This window comes from Ranitomeya variabilis, chromosome 8 (genome assembly GCF_051348905.1).
Source record: "Ranitomeya variabilis isolate aRanVar5 chromosome 8, aRanVar5.hap1, whole genome shotgun sequence".
Classification (NCBI taxonomy): domain Eukaryota; kingdom Metazoa; phylum Chordata; class Amphibia; order Anura; family Dendrobatidae; genus Ranitomeya; species Ranitomeya variabilis.
The window spans coordinates 143,556,586-143,582,232 of NC_135239.1; the positions used below are offsets into that span (position 1 = coordinate 143,556,586).

General features: G+C 47.2%; 1 protein-coding gene across 4 annotated transcripts in view; it reads left to right on the forward strand.

Annotated features, from left to right (window-relative positions):
* The first annotated feature begins 473 nt into the window (after positions 1-473).
* Positions 474-25,647, forward strand: part of EP300 (EP300 lysine acetyltransferase) — a 185,684-nt gene continuing 160,510 nt past the window's right edge. For all 4 annotated transcript variants that reach the window (XM_077276079.1, XM_077276081.1, XM_077276080.1 and 1 more), the window contains exon 1: positions 474-957. In XM_077276079.1, the coding sequence (XP_077132194.1) occupies positions 870-957 (88 nt within the window). In that variant the 5' untranslated portion in view covers positions 474-869. The remainder of the gene's footprint in view (positions 958-25,647) is intronic.

The following is a 25,647-nucleotide window of genomic DNA, read 5'->3' on the forward strand; positions in this document are numbered from 1 at the left end:
CCCCTCCCACCAGGCGTGGCTCCTCCCAGCAGAGGCGTGTCTTTTCCTTACTATCGTGTTGCGTCGTTTCCGGCCGCTGCTGCCGAAGCTTCCCCGAGCGGAGTGAAGAAACAACAGCCGCCATTTTGTTTGTGTGTGAGGGACGGAGAATTGGCTGAGAGCTTTAGATTCCAGGGGCCCCGGGAAGACGGAGTGATAACGGGCGTGTCCTGTTCATCTGCTCCAGAGCCGCCGTGTGTGGTTACGAGCTCCGCCCTGCCTCCAGTACATGGCGAGCCGGGGCTCCGCTACCCATTAGATCCCTAGAGAGCCGCGGCGGCATCCAGCCGTTTGGTCCGCCTAGTTCCCCCAGATAGCAGCTGCGCCGCAGGTCTCCGCCTCGGCTGGAGCCTGAGGGGCGGCAGAGACCGGGAGGGGGCCGAGGAGTGACGGGAGCGGGGCCTGACCGCGGGGCGCACGCCTTAATTGCACTTGTTCCCCAGTCGGAGCCCCGCGATGTAAGCGGCCGTCCCGCGGTGACCAGTGGTGCAGCGATGCCGCCCTGCCACGGGCCTGAGAGCCGGGTGTGCGCCTGCCTGTGGCCGTAAGCTTGTCCTGCCTAGTCCCGTCCCCTTTGTGCCTGTGATCGGCCCCGGAGCCTGGGAGCGTCTTTGTGTAGGATGACGTCTGTGCAGGGGCCCCAGGAGCGGCTGCTCTCAGCATCAGGAGCTCCGTGCGGGGCTGCGCCGGCCGTCCTCCGCGGTGTCAGCAGCCTGTAGGCCGCGGTGCCGTCCCCAGCAGTAGTGGCCATAGCGAGTGCTGTCCACATTCATTGTCACTGGGGTGAGCAGGCGAGTAGCACAGCCGGGGCACGACCGGACACCGCAGCCATGGCCGAGAACCTGGTGGATCCAGGGCCACCGTCGGCCAAGAAGCCCAAGATCTCCTCCCCTGCCCTGTCTTCCAGTGACGGTCCAGGTAAGCGCCCTGACATTCCCAGCACTTGTGCTCCTCCCCTGAGGGCAATGGTGACTGCTGTCAGATCATGGCAGAGCTTCACCTGCAGAGTGCACGTAACACACGGCCGACGTTGGCCTGCTGTGTAGGGGGGTGGGGGGCGACGGCCTGCTGTGTAGGGCTGGTGGGGGTGGGCGACGGCCTGCTGTGTAGGGCTCTCGGGTGGGGGGCGACGGTCTGCTGTGTAGAGCGATGGGGGGGGCGACGGCCTGTTGTGTAGGGCTCTCAGGGGGTGGGGGGCGACGGTCTGCTGTGTAGAGCGATGGGGGGGGCGACGGTCTGCTGTGTAGAGCGATGGGGGGGGGGGCGACGTCGGCCTGCTGTGTAGGGCTCTCAGGGGTGAGGGGCGACGGTCTGCTGTGTAGGGCACTGGGGGGGGGGACGTCGGCCTGCTGTGTGTAGGGTGCCCAGGGGGGTGACGGCCTGCTGTGGGGGTGGGGGGCTACAGCCTGCTGTGTTGGGCTCCGGGGGTGGGGGGGCTACAGCCTGCTGTGTTGGGCTCCGGGGGTGGGGGCTACAGCCTGCTGTGGGGGGCGACGGCCTGCTGTGTAGGGTGCCGGGAGGGTGACGTCAGCCTGCTGTGTGTAGGGCTCCCGGGTGGTCTGACGCCGGCCTGCTGTGTGTAGGGGGGGGGGGGGGGTGTTGGCCTGCTGTGTGTGGGGCGCCGGGGGGGGGTGTGACGTCGGCCTGCTGTGTGTGGGGCGCCGGGGGGGGGTGTGACGTCGGCCTGCTATGTGTAGGGCGCCAGGGGGGGGGGTGACGTCGGCTGCTATGTGTAGGGCGCCAGGGGGGGTGACGTCGGCCTGCTGTGTGTAGGGCTCCCGGGGGGGGGTGACGTCGGCCTGCTGTGTGTAGGGCTCCCGGAAGGGTGACGTCGGCCTGCTGTGTGTAGGGCTCCCGGAAGGGTGACGTCGGCCTGCTGTGTGTAGGGCTCCCGGAAGGGTGACGTCGGCCTGCTGTGTGTAGGGCTCCCGGAAGGGTGACGTCGGCCTGCTGTGTGTAGGGCTCCCGGAAGGGTGACGTCGGCCTGCTGTGTGTAGGGCTCCCGGAAGGGTGACGTCGGCCTGCTGTGTGTAGGGCTCCCGGAAGGGTGACGTCGGCCTGCTGTGTGTAGGGCTCCCGGAAGGGTGACGTCGGCCTGCTGTGTGTAGGGCTCCCGGAAGGGTGACGTCGGCCTGCTGTGTGTAGGGCTCCCGGAAGGGTGACGTCGGCCTGCTGTGTGTAGGGCTCCCGGAAGGGTGACGTCGGCCTGCTGTGTGTAGGGCTCCCGGAAGGGTGACGTCGGCCTGCTGTGTGTAGGGCTCCCGGAAGGGTGACGTCGGCCTGCTGTGTGTAGGGCTCCCGGAAGGGTGACGTCGGCCTGCTGTGTGTAGGGCTCCCGGAAGGGTGACGTCGGCCTGCTGTGTGTAGGGCTCCCGGAAGGGTGACGTCGGCCTGCTGTGTGTAGGGCTCCCGGAAGGGTGACGTCGGCCTGCTGTGTGTAGGGCTCCCGGAAGGGTGACGTCGGCCTGCTGTGTGTAGGGCTCCCGGAAGGGTGACGTCGGCCTGCTGTGTGTAGGGCTCCCGGAAGGGTGACGTCGGCCTGCTGTGTGTAGGGCTCCCGGAAGGGTGACGTCGGCCTGCTGTGTGTAGGGCTCCCGGAAGGGTGACGTCGGCCTGCTGTGTGTAGGGCTCCCGGAAGGGTGACGTCGGCCTGCTGTGTGTAGGGCTCCCGGAAGGGTGACGTCGGCCTGCTGTGTGTAGGGCTCCCGGAAGGGTGACGTCGGCCTGCTGTGTGTAGGGCGCCCGGAAGGGTGACGTCGGCCTGCTGTATGTAGGGCTCCCGGAAGGGTGACGTCGGCCTGCTGTGTGTAGGGCGCCCGGAAGGGTGACGTCGGCCTGCTGTGTGTAGGGCGCCCGGGGGTGGGGGGGTTTTGGTGTGACGTCGGCCTGCTGTGTGGGGTGCCCGGGGGCGACGTTGGCCTGCTGTGTAGGGCGCCCGGGGGAGGAGGGGGTGACGTCGGCCTGCTGTGTAGGGCGCCCGGGGGGGGGTGACGTCGGCCTGCTGTGTAGGGCCCCCGGGGGGGGGGGGGTGACGTCGGCCTGCTGTGTAGGGCGCCCGGGGGGGGGGGGGGGGGGGTGACGTCGGCCTGCTGTGTAGGGATCCGGGGGGGGGGGGGGGGTGACGTCGGCCTGCTGTGTAGGGCTGTGGGGGGGGGGCGGGGGGGGGTAGGACGTCGGCCTGCTGTGTAGGGCGCCTGGGGAAGGAGGGTGTGACGTCGGCCTACTGTGTAAGGCGCCCAGGGGGGCGCAACGTTGTCCTGTTGTGTAGGGTGCACGGGGAGGGGGCGACGTCGGCCTGCTGTGTAGGGCACGTAGCTATGGTAAATGGTACAGTCCTGTCTGTAGGGCGCCGGGCTGATTCGTGTATGTAGAATGGTACAGTCCTATCTGTGGGGCGCTGGGGTGATATTGGTGTATCTACAATGGTACAATCTTGTCTGTAGGGCGCCAGGGTGATATTAGTGTATCTAGAATGGTACAGTCCTATCTGTGGGGCGCCGGGGTGATATTAGTGTATGTAGAATGGTACAGTCCTGTCTGTAGGGTGCCGGGGTGATATTAGTTTATCTAGAATGGTACAGTCCTATCTGTAGGGCGCCAGGGTGATATTAGTGTATCTAGGGAAAATATTAGGGTGATATTAGTGTATGTAGAATGGTACAGTCCTATCTGTGGGGCGCTGGGGTGATATTGGTGTATCTAGAATGGTACAAGCTTGTCTGTAGGGTGCCAGGGTGATATTAGTGTATCTAGAATGGTACAGTCCTATCTGTGGGGCGCCGGGGTGATATTAGTGTATGTAGAATGGTACAGTCCTATCTGTGGGGCGCCGGGGTCATATTAGTGTATTTAGAATGGTACAGTCCTATCTGTAGGGCGCCAGGGTGATATTAGTGTATCTAGGGAAAATATTAGGGTGATATTAGTGTATGTAGAATGGTACAGTCCTATCTGTGGGGCGCTGGGGTGATATTGGTGTATCTAGAATGGTACAAGCTTGTCTGTAGGGTGCCAGGGTGATATTAGTGTATCTAGAATGGTACAGTCCTATCTGTGGGGCGCCGGGGTGATATTAGTGTATGTAGAATGGTACAGTCCTATCTGTGGGGCGCCGGGGTCATATTAGTGTATTTAGAATGGTACAGTCCTATCTGTAGGGCGCCAGGGTGATATTAGTGTATCTAGGGAAAATATTAGGGTGATATTAGTGTATGTAGAATGGTACAGTCCTGTCTGTAGGGCGCTGGGGTGATATTAGTGTATCTAGAATGGTACAGTCCTGTCTGTAGGGCGCTGGGGTGATATTAGTGTATGTAGAATGGTACAGTCCTGTCTGTAGGGCGCTGGGGTGGTATTAGTGAATTTAGAATGGTACAGTCCTGTCTGTAGGGCGCAGGGGTGATGCCCCCCCCCCCATGTGGTTTGTTACCATTGTGTCGTAGTTGCTGCAGATCTATTTTAGGCTACTTTCACACTAGCGTCGGGCACTGTACATCATAATGCGTCGTTGTGGAGAAAAAACGCATCCTGCAAAGTTGCCCGCAGGATGCGTTTTTTCTCCATAGACTTTTATTACCGACGCAGTGCCACACGTCGCAACCGTCGTGTTATGGCAGACCGTCGGCACAAAAAAAGTTACATGTAACTTTTTTTGCACATCGTGTCTGCCATTTTCGACCGCGCATGCGCAGACGAAACTCCGCCCCCTCCTCCCCGGACCTTACAATGGGGCAGCGGAAGCGTCGTAAGACTGCTTCCGCTGCCCACTTCGGGCATTTTTTTCACAGTATGCGTCGGGCCGACGCAGCGCGACGGCCCCGTACCGACGCTAGTGTGAAAGCAGCCTTATTGAACTGGTAAGTTATAATAAAGAGAAGTTTGCCACTGACATTAGCGTCCGTGGAGATGTCCTGAAGGGTTTCAGTTGGGTCCGTGTGCTGGAAGAATGAGGCTATCTGCACACGTCAGGATTTCTTGCAGAAATTTCCTGAAGAAAACTGGACATTTTCTGCAAGAAAGCCGCATGCGTTATTACCGCGTTTTTTGCATGTTTTTTTCCAGAGCTTTCCCAATGCATTATATAGCGTAAATAACGCGAAAAAAAGCAAAATTAATGAACATGCTGCGTTTTTTACCGCAATGCGATTTTTTTGCTTGTTTTTTCAGGGTTTTTTTTCCGGAGCTTTCCCAATGCATTATATAGCGGGAAAAACGCCAAAAAAACGCAAAATTAATGAACATGCTGCGTTTTTTACCGCAATGTGTTTTTTTCACGGAATAAAACGCATCATGTGCACAAAAATTGCAGAATGCATTCTAAATGATAGGATGCATATGTATGCGTTTTTATCATGTTCTTATCGCGAAAAACGCTAAAAAAGCAAAAAAACCGCAACGTGTGCACCCAGCCTGAGTCTGCCATAATCTCATTACCAATGAAATATAAAATCACTGCACTCGTACAGGATAACGTTTGCTTCCAGTGAATAATTTATTGATTGTTCACTTGAAGCAAACCTTATCCTGTACGAGTGCAGTGGTTATATATTTTATTATCGATGGGACTACTGGCTCCGTTCACTAGCACCGTCACCTCCACAGAAGTCGAGTGCTAGCCTTCTTCTTCTTCTTTAGTCTCATCAATAATTATCACACATCACTTTTCACCTGTTTGGTGAATAAAGAAGCTGCCTGATAGAGCTCCTGCCAGGAACCAATCACGATTGGCTTTCACAGGATACCCGCTCCAGCAGTGTCTCATCCCAGAGTTGTTACAGTAGCTCAATGGAGCAGGAGTCTGCTATGGGAGCCCTCTGTTATCTATGGCTGTGCCAGTGGCCTGAGGGGGTTACCTGGAGCTGTCCGCACTGTTTTGTGATGGGAATGCAAGGTGTTGTAGATGATACAGACCCTTTCAGTGATTCCACCATTGATGGGCAGCACTCTCCTGCTGACAAGTGACCCCATCTCTTCATGTACTGTCTCAGTTATCTGGTCAGTATTATGATGCCCAAGATGCCCATGTGTACAAGACATTGGTCCATGTTACCTGCAACAAGCTCTCATGGCATCTGTCTGCACAAGGCAGCAGGTATCACACCTTTATATTTCTTACACTAAAACCAAAGGAATAAATATTTGTAATGTCCACTAATCTTTCTATAGTGGCATGCGCTTGTAAGTAAAGGCTAGTGTCACCTATTGGTGAAGAATAAAGTATAATTAGGAGTGAGCTTGTTGTACACCGTTAAAGATTAATTTAATGAAAGTCTATTACCTTAGACTAGAACATAAGACTACTTCTACAATAGTAACTTTTATTCAGTCCCATTTCATTGGCGGAATTCTCTCCCCAGTATTGTCAGCGACACATTACAACATTGCCCCATGTGAACGTACCCCTGATCTGCTGAAAGTCCACAGTACCCGAGCACCAACGTTTTCCCCAAATCCACACACTTGAAGCCGAACTGTTTGCAAATTGTTTGCCATTTTGGTGCAGGTTGTAAAATGATTAAAATGTTTTTTATACTAGTGGAGCTGAATAAACCCTCACCAATTTTTGTGTTTAGCCAGGTTTTTTTCTTTAGTGCCAGTAACTATGCAAATGAATTACTATCTGGGTTGATATGGTGATACCGCATTTCTATGCTCTTTTATTGGGTTTGTCCATCCATTAGGACAACCCCTTCTTAATCTGAATGTTTGCTCCTATTCAAATAAAAACACTTGTACTCGATGTTGTCGGTGCTCGCATTCCCAGGGCTCACGTGCAGTTGTTAGTCATGTGAGCCTTGTGCCCAATCACTGCCAGCGTCACTGTCCCCTCCTTCTGACATTGAAGTAATCATCAAAGTGATTGGCCAGCCACAGCTCCCACTTTCCGTTGATTACTTTTTTTGTTTAATTTTATAGTTCAGACTTAAGAATTATGCATACAAGATGTCTGTTTTTTTTCCATACCTTTTCCACCAAATTGACGATTTTATTTTCTTTAATTGTACCTGCGGTATTTTGGAGAAGGGAATATTTAATCACTTATCTCATCTACTACACAGCTTCTGTGCAGTGTATAGGGCTACATTCCTGCAATGAGTATTTGGTGAGTTTTTGATGTTGCTGATTTTCTGAAGCTTCTCTACACTTAATAGGCTATGTCGGGGCTTTTTCATTAGGCATCGATGATTAATGTGCTTTTTTTTGTGGGGGGGGGGGGGGTTGCATGCTTTTCTCTACTCTTGTTTTTCTGTTTTGGAATGTCATTTTAAAGTTCCCTTCCTCTCTGAAGTGACAGTTTGCATATTTCAAATAAAATTGCTTATTTTGTTACATAGCTTTGCTAAAACTATTTTAAAACAGAATTTCCTAATTTCATTCAAGTCTATAGGGAAAATCTGCAAATAAAATGCATATTTACTGTAAGAGAAATTGCCATGTTCCAAATTTAAAAAACACGCCTATGTCAAGTTTACACTTCTCTGGAAAAAGCTTATTCACTTTGCTGAAAATGCTGTAAAATGCTGTTTCTTAGACAACCTCAAAGCTTAGGCTCTGGCAATTAGTACTACGAAGATGGTTGGTTTGGGGATGACTGACAGCTTTCTCTTTGTATTACAGTGTATACAAAAGTATGACTTACATGGTGTCTGCAGATTGGACTGCATTTTCATAGTGACGGCTTCCCTTTAACCCCTTAGTGACAGAGCCAATCTTGACCTTAATGACCAAGTCAAATTTATCAATTCTGACTAGTGTCCCTTTGAGGTAATAACTCTGGAACGCTTTAACGGATCCCACTGTGACTGTTTTTCCGTGACATTTGTACTTCATGATAGTGGTAAAATTTCTTGAATATGACTTGCGTTTATGAAAAAAAAGGAAATTTGGCAAATTTTGCGATTTTCAAACTTTTTAATTTTGTGCCCTTAAATTAAAGTTAGGTCACATAAAATAGTTAATAAATAAAATTTCCCACATGTCTACATCAGCACAATTTTGGAAACATAATTTTTGAGAAGAACTTAGAAGGGTTAACAGTTAATCAGCAATTTCTAATTTATCCAACATTTACAAAACCATTAATTTTTTTAAAGGGGCCACATCACACTTGAAGTGACTTTGAGGAGCCCTTATGACAATACCCAAAAGTGACCCCATTCTAAAACCTGTATCCCTCAAGGTGTTCAAAACCACCACATTCAAGAAGTTTAGTAACCCTTCTATTGTTTCACAAGAACTGAAGCAATGTGGAAGGAAAAAATGAACATTTTAGCTTTTTTTGACAAAAACTTTTACTTTAGACCCAAACTTTTTTTATTTTTCACAAGGGTAATGAGAAAATGGACTCCAAAATTTGTGGTGTAATTTCTCTTGAGTACGCTTATACCTCATATGTGAGGGAAATCTACTATTTGGGCGCTTGGAAGGGAACTAGCACTGCTTTACTTTTAACCCCTTCCCGACCCATGACGCCACGTAGGCGTCATGAAAACCCGTGCCAATCCGACCCATGACGCCTATGTGGCGTCAAGGAATGATCGCGTCCCTGCAGATCGGGTGAAAGGGTTAACTCCAATTTCACCCGATCTGCAGGGACAGGGGGAGTGGTACTTCAGCCCAGGGGGGGTGGCTTCACCCCCCGTGGCTACGATCGCTCTGATTGGCTGTTGAAAGTGAAACTGCCAATCAGAGCGATTTGTAATATTTCACCTGAAAAACTGGTGAAATATTACCATCCAGCCATGGCCGATGCTGCAATATCATCGGCCATGGCTGGAAACACTTATGTACCCCCCCACCGCCACCGATCGCCCCCCCAAGCCACCGATCTGTCCCGTAGTCCCCTCCGTCCTGTGCTCCGCTCCCCCGTCCTCCTGTCCGCTCCCCCTGTGCTCCTATGCCACCCCCCTGTGCTCCGACGCCCCCCCCGTGCCCCGATCTCCCCCCCTTATACTTACCGAGGCTCCCGGTGCCTGTCCGTCTTCTCCATGGGCGCCGCCATCTTCCAAAATGGCGGGCGCATGCGCAGTGCGCCCGCCGAATCGGCCGGCAGATTCGTTACAAGTGCATTTTGATCGCTGTGATAGGTTCTATCACAGTGATCAAAATAAAAAAATAATAAATAACCCCCCCCCCCCCTTATCACCCCCATAGGTAGGGACAATAATAAAAAAAAGAAAATATATTTTTTTCTTTTTCCATTAGGGTTAGGGTTAGAACTAGGGGTAGGGGTAGGGGTAGGGTTAGGGGTAGGGCTAGGGTTAGGGCATGTGCACACAGTGCGGGTTTGGCTGCGGATGCGCAGCGGATTGGCCGCTGCGAATCCGTAGCAGTTTTCCATGAGGTTTACAGTACCATGTAAACCTATGGAAAACCAAATCCGCTGTGCCCATGGTTAAGAAAATTCCGTGTGGAAACGCTGCGTTGTATTTTCCGCAGCATGTCAATTCTTTGCGAATTCCGCAGCGTTTTACACCTGTTCCTCAATAGGAATCCGCAGGTGAAATCCGCACAAAAAACACTGGAAATCCGCTGTAAACCCGCAGGTAAAACGCAGTGCCTTTTACCTGCAGATTTTTCAAAAATCGTGTGGAAAAATCTCACACGAATCCGCAACGTGGGCACATAGCCTTAGGGTTAGGGTTGGAATTAGGGCTAGGGTTGGAAATAGGGTTAAGATTAGGCTTGTGGTTAGGGCTACGGATAGGGTTAGGGGTGTGTTGGGGTTACAGTTGTGGTTAGGGTTGGGATTAGGGTTAGGGTTGGAATTAGGGTTACGGCTGTGTTGGGGTTAGGGTTGTGGTTAGGGGTGTGTTGGGGTTAGGGTTGGGATTAGGGTTAGGGGTGTGTTGGGGTTAGCGTTGAAGTTAGAATTGAGGGGTTTCCACTGTTTAGGCACATAAGGGGTCTACAAACGTAACATGGCGCCACCATTGATTCCAGCCAATCTTGCGTTCAAAAAGTCAAATGGTGCTCCCTCCCTTCCAAGCCCCGACGTGCGCCCAAACAGTGGTTTACCCCCACATATGGGGTGCCAGCGTACTCAGGACAAACTGGGCAACAACTTTTGGGGTCAAATTTCTCCTGTTACCCTTGGGAAAATAAAAAATTGCTTGCTAAAACATCTTTTTTGAGGAAAGAAAAATGATTTTTTTATTTTCACGGCTCTGCGTTGTAATCTTCCGTGAAGCTCTTGGGGGTTGAACGTGCTCACCACACATCTAGATACGTTTCCTTGGGGGTCTAGTTTCCAAAATGGGGTCACTTGTGGGGAGTTCCTACTGTTTAGGCACATCAGGGGCTCTGCAAACGCAACCTGACGCCCGCAGAGCATTCCATCAAAGTCTGCATTTCAAAACGTCACTACTTCCCTTCCGAACCCCGACATGTGCCAAAACATTGGTTTACCCCCACATATGGGGTATCAGCGTACTCAGGAGAAACTGGACAACAACTTTTGGCGTCCAATTTCTCCTGCTATCCTTGGGAAAATAAAAAATTGTGGGCTAAAAAATAATTTTTGAGAAAAGAAAAATTATTTTTTATTTTCATGGCTCTGTGTTATAAACTTCTGTGAAGCACCTGAGGGTTTAAAGTGCTCACTATGCTTCTAGATAAGTTCCTTGGGGGGTCTAGATTCCAAAATGGGGTCACTTGTGGGGGAGCTCCAATGTTTAGGCACACGGGGGCTCTCCAAACGCGACATGGTGTCCGCGAAAGATTGGAGCCAATTTTTCATTCAAAAAGTCAAATGGCGTGCCTTCCCTTCCGAGCCCTGCCGTGTGCCCAAACAGTGGTTTACCCCCACATATGAGGTATCATCGTACTCAGGACAAACTGGACAACAATATTTGGGGTCCAATTTCTCCTATTACCCTTGGGAAAATAAAAAATTCCGGGCTAAAAATCATTTTTGAGGAAAGAAAAATTATTTTTTATTTTCACGGCTCTGCGTTATAAACTTCTGTGAAGCACCTGGGGGTTTTAAGTGCTCACTATGCATCTAGATAAGTTCCTTGGGGGTCTAGTTTCCAAAATGGGGTCACTTGTAGGGGAGCTCCAATGTTTAGGCACACGAGCTCTCCAAACGCGACATGGTGTCCGCTAACGATTGGCGCTAATTTTCCATTCAAAAATTCAAATGGCGCTCCTTCCCTTCCGAGCCTTACCATGTGCCCAAACAGTGGTTTACCCCCACATGTGAGGTATTAGTGTACTCAGGAGAAATTGTCCAGCAAATTTTAGGATCCATTTTATCCTGTTGCCCATGTGAAAATGAAAAAATTGAGGGTAAAAGAAATTGTGTGAAAAAAAAGTACTTTTTCATTTTTACGGATCAATTTGTGAAGCACCTGAGGGTTTAAAGTGCTCACTATGCTTCTAGATAAGTTCCTTGGGGGGTCTAGTTTCCAAAATGGGGTCACTTGTGGGGGAGCTCCAATGTTTAGGCACTCGGGGGCTCTCCAAACGTGACATGGTGTCCGCTAAAGATTGGAGCCAATTTTTCATTCAAAAAGTCAAATGGCGCTCCTTTCCTTCCGAGCCCTGCCGTGCGCCCAAACAGTGGTTTACCCCCACATATAAGGTATCAGCGTACTCAGGACAAATTAGACAACATCGTTCGTGGTCCAGTTTCTCCTTTTACCCTTGGGAAAATAAAAAAAATTGTTGCTAAAAGATCATTTTTGTGACTAAAAAGTTAAATGTTCATTTTTTACTTCCATGTTGCTTCTGCTGCTGTGAAAAATCTGAAGGGTTAATAAACTTCTTGAATGAGGTTTTGAGCACCTTGAGGGGTGCAGTTTTTAGAATGGTGTCACTTTTGGGTATTTTCAGCCATATAGAACCCTCAAAAAGACTTCAAATGTGAGGTGGTCCCTAAAAAAAATGGTTTTGTAAATTTTGTTGTAAAAATGAGAAATCACAAATTTTAACCCATATAACTTCCTAGCAAAAAAAAATTTTGTTTCCAAAATTGTGCTGATGTAAAGTAGACATGCGGGAAATGTTATTTACCGTATTTTCCGGCGTATAAGACGACTGGGCGTATAAGACGACCCCCCAACTTTACCAGTTAAAATATAAAATCTTCTTAAAAGTCGGGGGTCTTCTTATACACCCTATGTCGTCTTATAGGGCCGGTGAATATGTGCCTTTTGGGGGGGGGGGGAGTGATCCTGATGCCGAGGGGGCGTCTCACAGGAAAGTGAGTATCCCCCATTACCTTATCGTAGCGGTGCAGCGTGGGGGTCTCAGTGCTGGGAGTGGCGGCGGCGGCTGCTGTGCTCTGGTGCGGCGGCTGCTGTGCTCTGGTGCGGCGGCTCCTCTTCTGTGTGGGGCCTCTGTGCTGTGAGGTGGCGGTGGCGGTGGCGGCGGCATATCTTTATCCAGTTGGGGCTCCTCCGGCATCTCCTTAGCCCTGGAGGCCCCGCCGCAACTCCATCGGTGCAATGCAGCGGCCATTTTCCCGGAGGCAGCTCAATAGGTGCGATGCGGTGGCCTCCGGGAAAATGGCCGCTGCTCAGATTCAGATCTCGTCCCGAAATCTCGGGACACGAGATCTGAATCTGAGCAGCGGCCATTTTCCCGGAGGCCACCACATTGCACCGATGGAGTTGCGGCGGGGCCTCCAGGGCTAAGGAGATGCCGGAGGAGCCCCAACTGGATAAAGATACGCCGCTGCCGCCGCCACCTCACAGCACAGAGGCCCCACACAGAAGAGGAGCCGCCGCACCAGAACACAGCAGCCGCCGCCGCTCCCAGCACTGACACCCCCACGCTGCACCGCTAGGATAAGGTAATGGGGATTACTCACTTTCCTGTGAGACGCCCCCTCGTCATCAGGATCACTCCCCCTCCCCACCCACCATATACACCGGCGTACACGACGATTCCCGGCGTATAAGACGACCCCCGACTTTTAAGAAGATTTTCGGGGGTTAAAAAGTCGTCTTATACGCCGGAAAATACGGTATTAACTATTTTGTGTCAAATAACTCTCTGGTTTAACAGAATAAAAATTCAAAATGTGAAAATTGCAAAATTTTTAAAATTTTCGCCAAATTTCCGTTTTTTTCACAAATAAACTCAGAAGTTATCGACCTAAATTTAACACTAACATGATGCCCAATATGTCACGAAAAAACAACCTCAGAATCGCTAGGATCCATTGAAGCGTTTCTGAGTTATTACCTCATAAAGGGACACTGGTCAGAATTGCAAAAAAACGGCCAGGTCATTAAGGCCAAAATAGGCTGGGTCATGAAGGGGTTAAACACAAAATTGGCTGCAATTGAGGCTGAGTTCACACGTAGCAGAATTGCCGCGGAAATTTCCGCGGGTATATCACATGCAGAATTTGCATGCATATACCCGCAGAAAACTAGCGTTTTGCAAGCATAATTAGCTTGCAGAATGCTAGCGTTTTCCAAGCGATCTGTAGCATCGCTTGGAAAACTGTTTGACAGGTTGGTCACACTTGTCAAACATAGTGTTTGACAAGTGTGACCAACTTTTTACTATAGATGCAGCCTATGCAGCATCTATAGTAAAAGATAGAATGTTAAAAATAATAAAAAAAAGAAAAAAAAAGGTTATACTCACCTCAGCGGCGTCCGTTCTTAATACTGTGTGTTCAGGACCTGCCATTGACGTAGCGGTCACGTGACCGCGGGTCATGTGACCGTGACGTCATCGCAGGTCCTTCACACACACCTCGGAAGCCGCTGAGAAGGTCGGGCCGCCAGAGGGTGAGTATATCGCTATTTTTTTATTTTAATTCTTTTTTTTTTTACCACTTATATGGTGCCCAGTCCGTGGAGGAGAGTCTCCTCTCCTCCACCCTGGGTACCAACCGCACATGATCTGCTTACTTCCCGCATGGTGTGCACAGCCCCGTGCGGGAAGTAAGCAGATCAATGCACTCCTATGTGTGCAGAATCGCCGCGATTCCGCAATTTTAATGAACATGCTGCGTTTTTTTCTGGATTGCGATTCCGCTCAGGAAAAAAATGCAGCATGTGCACAAAAAATGCGGATTGCATTCTGTTACATAGGATGCTTAATGTTAGCGTTTTTTTTCGCGGTTTTATAGCGTTTTTATAGCGAAAAACCGCGAAAAAAACGCAAAAAATCTGCTACGTGTGCACACAGCCTCAAAGTGAACGCCATGTCGTGTTTGGAGAGCCCCTGGTGTGCCTAAACAGTGTAAACCCCACACAAGTGACCCCATTTTGGAAACCACACCCCTCCAGGTTTTTACACAGGGGTATATTGAGCATTTTGAACCCACAGGTACGACACAGAATTTGATAACATCAGGTCGTCATATTGAATATGTTGTCAATAGTGTTGAGCGCATGTACTCACTACTCCAGTTTGCATCGGGTGCTTGGGTTATGCACCAGATATCGCGAGTGCTCGAGTGACTTGCTCGAGTTCTCCCCCATCCCAAAAAAAAAATAAAAAAATGTGGGGATCTGTGATACTTGCGTTCAACACTGGTCGTCATATCACCTATATTATTTTTTTTTTACTTTTGAACACCCCCCCCCCCCCCCCCCCCCCCAATCCTGACTCCAACACCAACTTCAAAGAATGGAAAAAATGAAAACATTAGTTTATAATTTTTATCTAAGGGGGTGGCAAAGGGGGATTTGATTTACTATTTTTTTTTATTTTGATCACTGTGATAAACCCTATCAAAAGAAACCAATAGGAAAAATTCCTTATTGCCAAGTATCGGCCGTCAGATCTTGGCCAGTGCACTGTGCATGTGGTCACCATTTTTTCCAGGAAGATGATGTTGAGGGCCCGGGGATGGCGGAGGTATCTGGGGGTCTCGGGGTACTTCATGTCTCTCTTCTCTGTTAGATCATATCAGAGGAGAGAGAACTAAATTGTACATCAGACTTTTTTTATTTTTATTTGGTGAACAACGGCTGTTACGTGACAGAAAACTGTAAAAACCCTGATTATGTTCTCCGGGGTCTCAGCTACCCCAGAAATTTCACCAATAGAATGTCTTTAATGCAGTAAATCTGCATGGCTCACTGATCACATGTGGTTTTACCTGTGTCCAATGCAAGGCAGCGCTTTGGACGCTGCAAACATATGCTGCTTCCAAAGCGCTGCCTTCTATTGAACATAGGTATATCCGCATGTGATCACTGAACTGTGCGGATTTACTGCATTCAAGACGTTCTATTGGTGAAATTTCTGTTGCTGAGACTAGCTTCTCCGCAAGAGAAATATATTTGCTGCAGTCTGGAAAGACGCGCCGCATGTCAGTGTTTGCGGGTGATCTGCAGGTGACTATTCACGCATAGGGGACATGTGATTTCTAGAAATCCCATCCATTATGCTGTAACATCTGGCTGCTGCGGGTTTGACGCTGCATAAAAGCGCAGCGTCGAACCCGCAGGAATTCCTGATCGTGGGAACGTACCCAAAGAGGTGATCCGATGTACGAGAGACGAGCAAAAAGAAATGTCACTGAATGAGAACCAAATTTTTCAGTGCAATTTACGTAACTGTTTGTAATTGGCAATAGTGCTTAGGCAGGTTTTAGTTATCTGAATTGTTGATATTTTTCCTCTAAATAAATACCAATTGGCATAAGAAAATTCTGCATCTTTATATTTGCAAAAATAATGTTTCAAATTACTGACACACTTAAGCATTAATCATATGTAGCAGTAAAAGGAAAACTTTTTATCATAGAAACAAGCCAACTAAAAATGTTCACTGTAAGATTTGAATTAAGGTCAAAATCATGAAGAAATTTGTCATTTCATAACTGAACCTGACAACTCTTGAAAATATCTAGAACTGTGTCTTACCAGAAGACTGGTAAACCTGCTGTCAGGTAGTCAAGCATATTCATGAGTTCTGTATAACCCCTTCCCCACCACTGAATGGCAGATTTCTGTGAGCACTGTGCGTAGGCAGAAAGCTGCCAGTGGTGTGGGCAGGGTTATAGAGATTTCAGCATTCAGAGAGAACTACTAGGTCTTCTGCGGTAGGTTTTATAGCTTATCGCAGGCTGTTTACTGAACAGATGAGTCCCCTTGGTCTTCCATTGTTTAACTCCCATGTTCTTTCCCGCTCCCCTTCCTTTTACCATATTCACTTTTTTGTCTGTGGAAAAGAGGTAAAATATTGTAGATTGGGGCACTCACCACTGGTACGTTTAAAACAGCAACTCTTAGGGTGAAGTGTAGACCTGGAGGAAAGGAAACAAGACTGCTTTTTCTTATGATTTTCTTTTTTTTTTTTTTTTGCATTTGGATTTCATAAAAAAATGTTTACCACTTGGTTTCTCCAGCCTATGGGCCCGATTCATGAAAAAGGAAAAAAAAAGAACTTGTTCCAGCTCCATATCTGTAAAATTCAGGCTTGAAACTTTATTTTGCCAATTTAAAAGCAGTGGAAATATGCTCTCCAGAAGCACAGCGAGACAAGAGTGACGCGTTTCGATCACTAAAGATCTTATCTTTATCAAAGATCTTTATTGATCGAAACGCGTCGCTCTTGTCCCGCTGTGCTTCTGGAGAGCATATTTCCACTGCTTTTAAATTGGCAAAATAAAGTTTCAAGCCTGAATTTTACAGATATGGAGCTGGAACAAGTTCTTTTTTTTTTTTTCCCTTTCTCCTGTGACTACGTTGATCAGCGTGGAGTTCCTTGCACCTGCGGTGGTTACTCGGTGAGCTGGCTTTACTTACTATAGTTGTGCCCGATTCATGAAGACTGGTCCTGTTGATGCTGCGTGCTGGAGTCAGACGCACCTGGTTCATGAAGAGGTGCACGTCTTTTCATGAATCCGAAGCATCTGATGAGTGGCGTACGCCTCCATGCACCTAGCCAGAAATCGCTCGAGTGAGTGTTCTGGCGTAGGGAACGCCACAACTAGTCATGAATTGGCGAGCTGAGGCGTTCCACCTCAGCTTCCCCCATTTTATCAGCTGGAGGAAACCTGCCAAAAGTCGCAAAAATTAGCCGCAACTCTGTGATGCACCTAACATTGACATTGAACAGTGACTTTTAAGTAAGAATGGTGGCGTTTAAAGCTATTCTAATTGGGGCCCTATGTGTTGCTGTAGCTGCAAAATAACAGTATTAGGCCGGGGTCACACTTGCAACTGCAATGTGAGAAACTCGCCTCAATACCCAGCACTGCTGCCGGCGATTCAAACCAGAGCGTTCAGCTGCATAAAAATACATGCAACCTCACGCTCCGGTCCCGAGTGCCGGTGGCAGTGCTGGGTATTGAGGTGGGAGACTCGCTCAAGTTTCTTGCATTGCAGTTGCAAGTGTGATGCCGGCCTTAAATTACTAATGTTCATATCAAAATCTGGTCGTGGAGTAAAAATTTAAAAAACAGAAAAATCACACCTATTGGACCTTTTGCACTGCTGCCTTAATGCACTAGTCTCTTCCTTGCTCCTTCTCCAGCAGGGGATGTCTTGGGATCACTGTAGCTGGAAAAATGTAAGTAAGTATAAAAATGTCATCTCTGCAGGCAACAAATTAGCCCTCACCCAACCCAAGATCACGAAAAAATTGAGACGCTACGGGTATCGGAAAATAGAGATTTGTTTTTTTTAACCCCTTAATCCCATTGGACATACTGTCCCATCAAGGTGGCCTGGGACTTAATTCCCAGTGATGGGATAGTACGTCCAGTGCGATCAGCCGCGCTCACGGGGGGAGCGCGGCCGGGTGTCAGCTGACTATCGCAGCTGACATCCGGCACTGTGCCAGGAGCGGTCACGGACCGCCCCCGGCACATTAACCCCCGGCACACTGCGATCAAACATGATCGCAGTGTTCCGGCGGTATAAGGGGAAGCATCGCGCAGGGAGGGAAGGGGGGGCTCCCTGCGTGCTTCCCTGAGACCCTCGGAGCAACGCGATGTGATCGCGTTGCTCCGAGGGTCTCTTACCTCCTCCTCCCTGCAGGCCCGGAACCAAAATGGCCGCGGGGCTGCATCCGGGTCCTGCAGGGAGGTGGCTTACCTCAGAGCAGGCGCCGGCAAGCCTCCCTGCTGTGCCTGTGTAATCGCTGATCTGACACAGTGCACAGCAAAGTGTCAGATCAGTGATCTATCAATATAATGTGATGCCCCCCTGGGGCAAAGTAAAAAAGTAAAAAAATATATATCTACATGTGTAAAAAAAAAAAAAAAAAATTGTTCCAATATATACATTCCATTATGTGAATAATAATAATAAAAAAAAGTACAAATATTTAGTATCACCGCGTCCATAACGACCCGACCTATAAGGGTATGTGCACACGTCAGGATTTCTTGAAGAAATTTTCTGACAAAAACTGGACATTTCTGCCAGAAATCCGCATGCATTTTTTTTTTCGCGTTTTTTCATGCGTTTTTGGTGCGTTTTTTGTTCTTTTTTTGTTCCAAATGCATAGAATAGCGGGAAAAACGCAGAAAATCCGCAAAATTAATGAACATGCTGCTTTTTTTTTACCGCGATGCGTTTTTTTCGCGGAAAAAACGCATCGTGCACAAAACATGCAGAATGCATTCTAAATAGGATGCATAATGTATGTATGCGAAAAACGCGAAAAAAACGTCAAAAAACCTGAACATGTGCACAAACCCTAAAACTGTCCCACTAGTTAACCCCTTCAGTGAACACCGTAAAAAAGAGGCAAAAAACAACTTTTTATCTTACTGCCGAACAAAAAGTGGAATATCCCACGATCAAAAAGACAGATATAAATAACCATGGTACCGTTCAAAACGTCATCTTGACCCGCAAAAAACGAGCCGCCATACAGCGTCATCAGTGAAAAAACAAAAAAGTTACAGTCCTCAGAATAAAGCAATGCAAAAATAAAAACTATTTTATAGAAAAAAGAATTATCGTATAAAAGCGCCAAAACATAAAAAAAAAATCTGAGGTATTGCTGTAATCGTACTGACCTGAAGAATAAAACTGCTTTATCCATTTTACCAAACGCGGAACGGTATAAATGCTCCCCCACCCCTCCAAAAGAAATTCATGTATAGCTGGTTTTTGGTCATACTGCCTCATAAAAATCGGAATAAAAAGCGATCAAAAAATGTCACATGCCCGAAAATGTTACCAATAAAAACATCAACTCGTCCTGCAAAAAACAAGACTTCACATGACTCTGTGGACCAAAATATGGAAAAATTATAGCTCTCAAAATGTGGTAACGCAAAAAATATTTTTTGCAATAAAAAGTCTGTGTGTGACAGCTGCCAATCATAAAAATCCGCTAAAAAAACCCGCTATAAAAGTAAATCAAACCCCCCTTCATCACCCCCTTAGTTAGGGGGGAAAAAAAAAACAATTTTTTTTTTATTTATTTCCATTTTCCCTTTAGAGTTTGGATTACATTTACGGTTGGGATTAGGGTTAGGGGTGTGGTTAGGGTTATGGTTGGGATTAGGGTTAGGGGATTAGGGTTAGGGGTGTGTTGGAGTTAAAGGTGTGGTTAGGGTTGGGGTTATGGGTGTGGTTGGGATTAGGGGTATGTTTGGGTTAGGGTTTCAGTTAGAATTGGTGGTTTCCATTGTTTAGGCACATCAGGGGCTCTCCAAACACGACATGGCGTCCGATCTCAATTCCAGCCAATTCTGCGTTGAAAAAGTAAAACAGTTCTCCTTCCCTTCCGAGCTCTGCCATGCGCCCAAACGGTGATTTCCCCCCCACATATGGGGTATCAGCGTACTCAGGACAAATTGGACAACAACTTTTGGGGACCAATTTCTCCTGTTACCCTTGGCAAAATACAAAACTGGGTGTTAAAGATAATTTTTGTGGAAAAAAAAAAATGATTTTTTATTTTCACGGCTCTGCGTCATAAACTGTAGTGAAACACTTGAGGGTTCAAAGCTCTCACCACACATCTAGATTAGTTCCTTAGGGGGTCTACTTTCCAAAATGGTGTCACTTGTGGGGGGTTTCAATGTTTAGGCACATCAGGGGCTCCCCAACGCAACATGGCGTCCCATCTCAATTCCAGCCAATTTTGCATTGAAAAGTCAAATAGCGCTCCTTCCCTTCCGAGCTTTGCCGTGCACCCAAACAGTGGTTTACCCCCACATATGGGGTATCGGCGTACTCAGGACAAATTGCACAACAATGTTTGGGGTACAATTTCTTCTGGTAACCTTGGGAAAATAAAAAATTGGGGCGAAAAGTTCATTTTTGTGAAATGTTTTTTTTTATTTTTACGGCTCTACATTATAAACTTCTGTGAAGCACTTGGTGGGACAAAGTGCTCACCACACATCTAGATAAGTTCCTTAGGGGGTCTACTTTCCAAAATGGTGTCACTTTGGGGTTTCAATGTTTAGGCACATTACTGGCTCTCTAAAAGCAACATGGCTACCCATCTCAATTCCAGCCAATTTTGCATTGAAAAGTCAAATGGCGCTCCTTCCCTTCCGAGTTCTGCCATGCGCCCAAACAGTGGTTTACCCCCACATATGGGGTATCGGGGTACTCAGGACAAATTGTACAACAACTTTTGGGGTCCATTTTCTCCTGTTACCCTTTTGTAAAATAAAACAAATTGGAGCTGAAGTAATTTTTTTTGTGAAAAAAAAAAAAAATGTTCATTTTTTTTTTTTAAACATTCCAAAAATTCCTGTGAAGCCCCAGAAGGGTTAATAAACTTCTTGAATGTGGTTTTGAGCACCTTGAGGGGTGCAGTTTTTAGAATGGTGTCACACTTGAGTGTTTTCTATCATATAGACCCCTCAAAATGATTTCAAATGTGATGTGGTCCATAAAAAAAATGGTGTTGTAAAAATGAGAAATTGCTGGTCAAATTTTAACCCTTATAACTCCCTGAGAAAAAAAATTTGTTTCCAAAATTGTGCTGATGTAAAGTAGATATGTGGGAAATGTTACTCGTTAAGTATTCTGTGGGACATATCTCTGTGATTTAAGGGCATAAAAATTCAAAGTTGGAAAATTGCGAAATTTTCTACATTTTCGCCAAATTTCCTTTTTTTTTTTTTTCACAAATAAGAGCAGGTAGTATCAAAGAAATTTTACCACTATCATGAAGTACAATATGTCTCGAGAAAACAATGTCAGAATCACCAGGATCCGTTGAAGCGTTCCAGAGTTATAACCTCATAAAGGGACAGTGGTCAGAATTGTAATAATTGGCCCGGTCATTAACGTGCAAACCACCCTCGGGGCTTAAGGGGTTAACAAAGTTTGGAATTCTTTTCACCACTTAGCTAAAAATAGAACCAAGACATGTTTGGTGTCTATGAACTCGTAATGACCTAGAGAAGCATAATGGTAGGTCAGTTTTAGCATTTAGTGAAAATAGTAAAAAAGCAAAACAAAACGTGTGGGATTGCATGTTTGTTGTAATTTCACCGCAGTGGGAATATTTTTTTTCGTTTTCCAGTATATGATATGTTAAAACCAATGGTGTCGTTCAAAAATACAAATCGTCCCGCAAAAAACAAGGCTTCACATGGCCATATTGACGGAAAAATAAAAGTTATAAACGAATATAAAAGAAGGGGAGCAAAAAGCGAAAACGCAAAACCGAAAATACCTCAGATCGTGAAGAGGTTAACAACATCTTTTTAAGTGGATTTGTGACCACATCAAAGTTGATGGTGTCAAATCAATACTGGAAAGCTCAGCAGAGAAATGTTACAAATTCCACTGACAGATTCATAGTTCTCATTATGTGACCATCAATGTACAGTGCAACATACAGGCTGCAGAAGCCAACAAAAATAACTTTAAGTAAATACACCTATTCAAATAATGCCCCTATTGGGAATCTGTCAGCAGGTTTTGGCATGAAGTCTGAGAGTAGCATGATGTAGGGCCATAGGGCCTGATCCATTGTCAGCTACTGAGCTGCTTTGTGCAGTTTTGATGGGATCGTCTTTTCGCTGCTGTAGATGTAGAAGTGCTGAGCTCTGTATAACCTTGCCCACACCGCTGATTGGCAGATTCCTGTGTACGCTGTATGTTTTCAGCAAGCTGCCAATCGGTGGAGGGGGCCTGACTGGCCTGCTAGGTAACGCCTAGTCCCCTAGTGATGATCTGCTGCTGATAAAACACTGAGTGTATTGAAACGACAGCACACAGTCTAATTTATACATTAGTGTAATCAGGGTATCTGCTCCTACATCATGCTGCTCTCAAATTTAATATCAACACATGCTGATAGATTCCCTTTAAAAGGACACTTATTGAAAAAGACTATGGGTAGTGTAGTGTTGGAGCAATGCTGATTTTGCTAGTTTTCCCCAGAGCAAGCCTATAGCCTAAAAATACAACTTATTCCTGGAAAATTCCTTTAAAAAATACTCTAGTTTTATGTAAAAATATTCATTTTTTTTTTGTCATTTGTCCAGTTATTAAAGTCTCTGCTTATCCCACAATAAGCCATGTGATAAGTGTATGATTGCTGATGCTTGTGTAAAAATATCTAAACTCTCAAAATATCAAAGTAGCTATAACCTGTCCCTTAAAAAGAATATAATTGAAAAGTAGTTTTTTTTCCCAGTTGCTGCATACCACCAAAACATGCAATAGTCTTCTACCAAAACTGTAATTAACCCCTTCCCGACCTGTGACACAGTGTATGCGTCATGAAAGTCGGTGCCAATCCGACCTGTGACGCATATGCTGTGTCACAGAATGATCGCGTCCCTGCAGATCGGGTGAAAGGGTTAACTCCTATTTCACCCGATCTGCAGGGAGAGGGGGAGTTGTACTTCAGCCCAGGGGGGGTGGCTTTGCCCCCACGTGGCTACGATCGCTCTGATTGGCTGTTGAAAGTGCAACAGCCAATCAGAGCAATTTGCAATATTTCACCTATGAAAATGGTGAAATATTGCAATCCAGCCATGGCCGATGCTGCAATAGCATCTGCCATGGCTGGAAATCATGTTCTGCCCCCCCCCCCCCCACCGCCCCCGATCTCCTCCCCAGTCCTCCGTTCTGTCGGGTACCCCCCTCCGTCCCCCTGTCTGCTCCCCCGTGCTCCTGTCCGCTCCCCCCGTCCTCCGATCCCCCCCCCCCCTGTGCTCCGATCCACCCCCCTGTGCTCCGATCCACCACCCCCTCATACTTACCGAGCCTCCCGAAGTCGGTCCGTCTTCTCCCTGGGCGCCGCCATCTTCCAAAATGGCGGGCGCATGCTCAGTGCGCCCGCCGAATCTGCCGGCCGGCAGATGCGTTCCATGTACATTTTGATCACTGTGGTAAACTTATCACAGTGATCAAAATAAAAAAATAGTAAATGACCCCCCCCCCCCCCCTTTATCACCCCCATAGGTAGGGACCATAATAAAATAAAATATTTTTTTTTTCCACTAGGGTTAGAACTAGGGTTAGAGTTAGAACTAGGGGTAGGGTTAGGGGTAGGGGTAGGGTTAGGGTTAGAACTAGGGTTAGCGTTAGAATTAGGCTATGTGCACACTGTGCGGATTTGGCTGCGGATCCGCAGCGGATTGGCCGCTGCGGATTCATAGCAGTGTTCCATCAGGTTTACAGTACCATGTAAACCTATGGAAAACCAAAACTGCTGTGCCCATGGTGCGGAAAATACCGCGTGGAAATGCTGCGCTGTATTTTCCGCAGTATGTCAATTCTTTGTGCGGATTTCGCAGCGTTTTACAGCTGTTCCTCAATAGGAATCCGCAGGTGAAATCCGCATAAAAAACACAGGAAATCCGCGGTAAATCCGCAGGTAAAACGCAGTGCCTTTTACCTGCGGATTTTTCAAAAATGGTGCGGAAAAATCTCACACGAATCCGCAACGTGGGCACATAGCCTTAGGGTTAGGGTTGGAATTAGAGTTAGGGTTGGAATTAGGGCTAGGGTTGGAAATAGGATTAAGAATAGGCTTGTGGTTAGGGTTAGGGGTGTGTTGGGGTTAAAGTTGTGGTTGGGGTTGGGATTAGGGTTAGGGTTGTGTTTAGGGGTGTGTTGGGGTTGGGTTGTGATTAGGGTTATGGCTAGAGTTGGGATTAGGGTTAGGGGTGTGTTGGGGTTAGGGTTGGAGTTAGAATTGAGGGGTTTCCACTGTTTAGGCACATCAGGGGTCTCCAAACGCAACGTGGCGCCACCATTGATTTCAGCCAATCTTGCATTCAAAAAGTCAAATGGTGCTCCCTCCCTTCCGAGCCCCGACGTGTGCCCAAACAGTGGTTTACCCCCACATATGGGGTACCAGCATACTCAGGACAAACTGGGCAACAATTATCGGGGTCCAATTTCTCCTGTTACCCTTGCGAAAATAAAAAATTGCTTGCTAAAACATCATTTTTAAGGAAAGAAAAATGATTTTTTATTTTCACGGCTCTGCGTTGTAAACTTCTGTGAAGCACTTGGGGGTTCAAAGTGCTCACCACATATCTAGATAAGTTTCTTGGGGGGTCTAGTTTCCAAAATGGGGTCACTTGTGGGGGGTTTCTACTGTTTAGGCACATCAGGGGCTCTGCAAATGGAATGTGACGCACGCAGAACACTCCATCAAAGCCTGCATTTCAAAACGTCACTACCTCCCTTCCGAGCCCTGACTTGTGCCCAAACAGTGGTTTACCCCCACATATGGGGTATCAGCGTACTCAGGAGAAACTGGACAACAACTTTTGGGGTCCAATTTTTCCTGCTACCCTTGGGAAAATAAAAAATTGTGGGCTAAAAAATCATTTTTGAGAAAAGAAAAATTATTTTTTATTTTCATGGCTTTGCGTTATAAACTTCTGTGAAGCACTTGGGGGTTCAAAGTGCTCACCACACATCTAGATTAGTTCCTTGGGAGGTCTAGTTTCCAAAATGGGGTCATTTGTGGGGGAGCTCCAATGTTTAGGCACACAGGGGCTCTCCAAACGCGACATGGTGTCCGCTAACGATTGGAGCTAATTTTCCATTCAAAAAGTCAAATGGCGCTCCTTCCCTTCCGAGCCTTGCCGTGCACCCAAACAGTGGTTTACCCCCACATATGAGGCATCGGTGTACTCAGGAGAAATTGCCCAACAAATTTTATCATCCATTTTTATCCTGTTGCCCATGTGAAAATGAAAGAATTGAGGCTAAAAGAAATTTTGTGTGAAAAAAAAGTACTTTTTCATTTTTGCGGATCAATTTGTGAAGCACCTGAGGGTTTAAAGTGCTCATTATGCCTCTAGATAAGTTCCTTGGGGGGTCTAGTTTCCAAAATGGGGTCACTTGTGGAGGAGCTCCAATGTTTAGGCACACAGGGGCTTTCCAAACGCGACATGGTGTCCGCTAACAATGGAGATAATTTTTCATTCAAAAAGTCAAATGGCGCTCCTTCCCTTCCGAGCCTTACCATGTGCCCAAACAGTGGTTTACCCCCACATGTGAGGTATTGGTGTACTCAGGAGAAATTGCCCAACAAATTTTAGGATCCATTTTATCCTGTTGCCCATGTGAAAATGAAAAAATTGAGGCTAAAATAATTTTTTTGTGAAAAAAAAGTACTTTTTCATTTTTACGGATCAATTTGTGAAGCACCTGGGGGTTTAAAGTGCTCACTATGCTTCTAGATAAGTTCCTTGGGGGGTCTAGTTTCCAAAATGGGGTCACTTGTGGG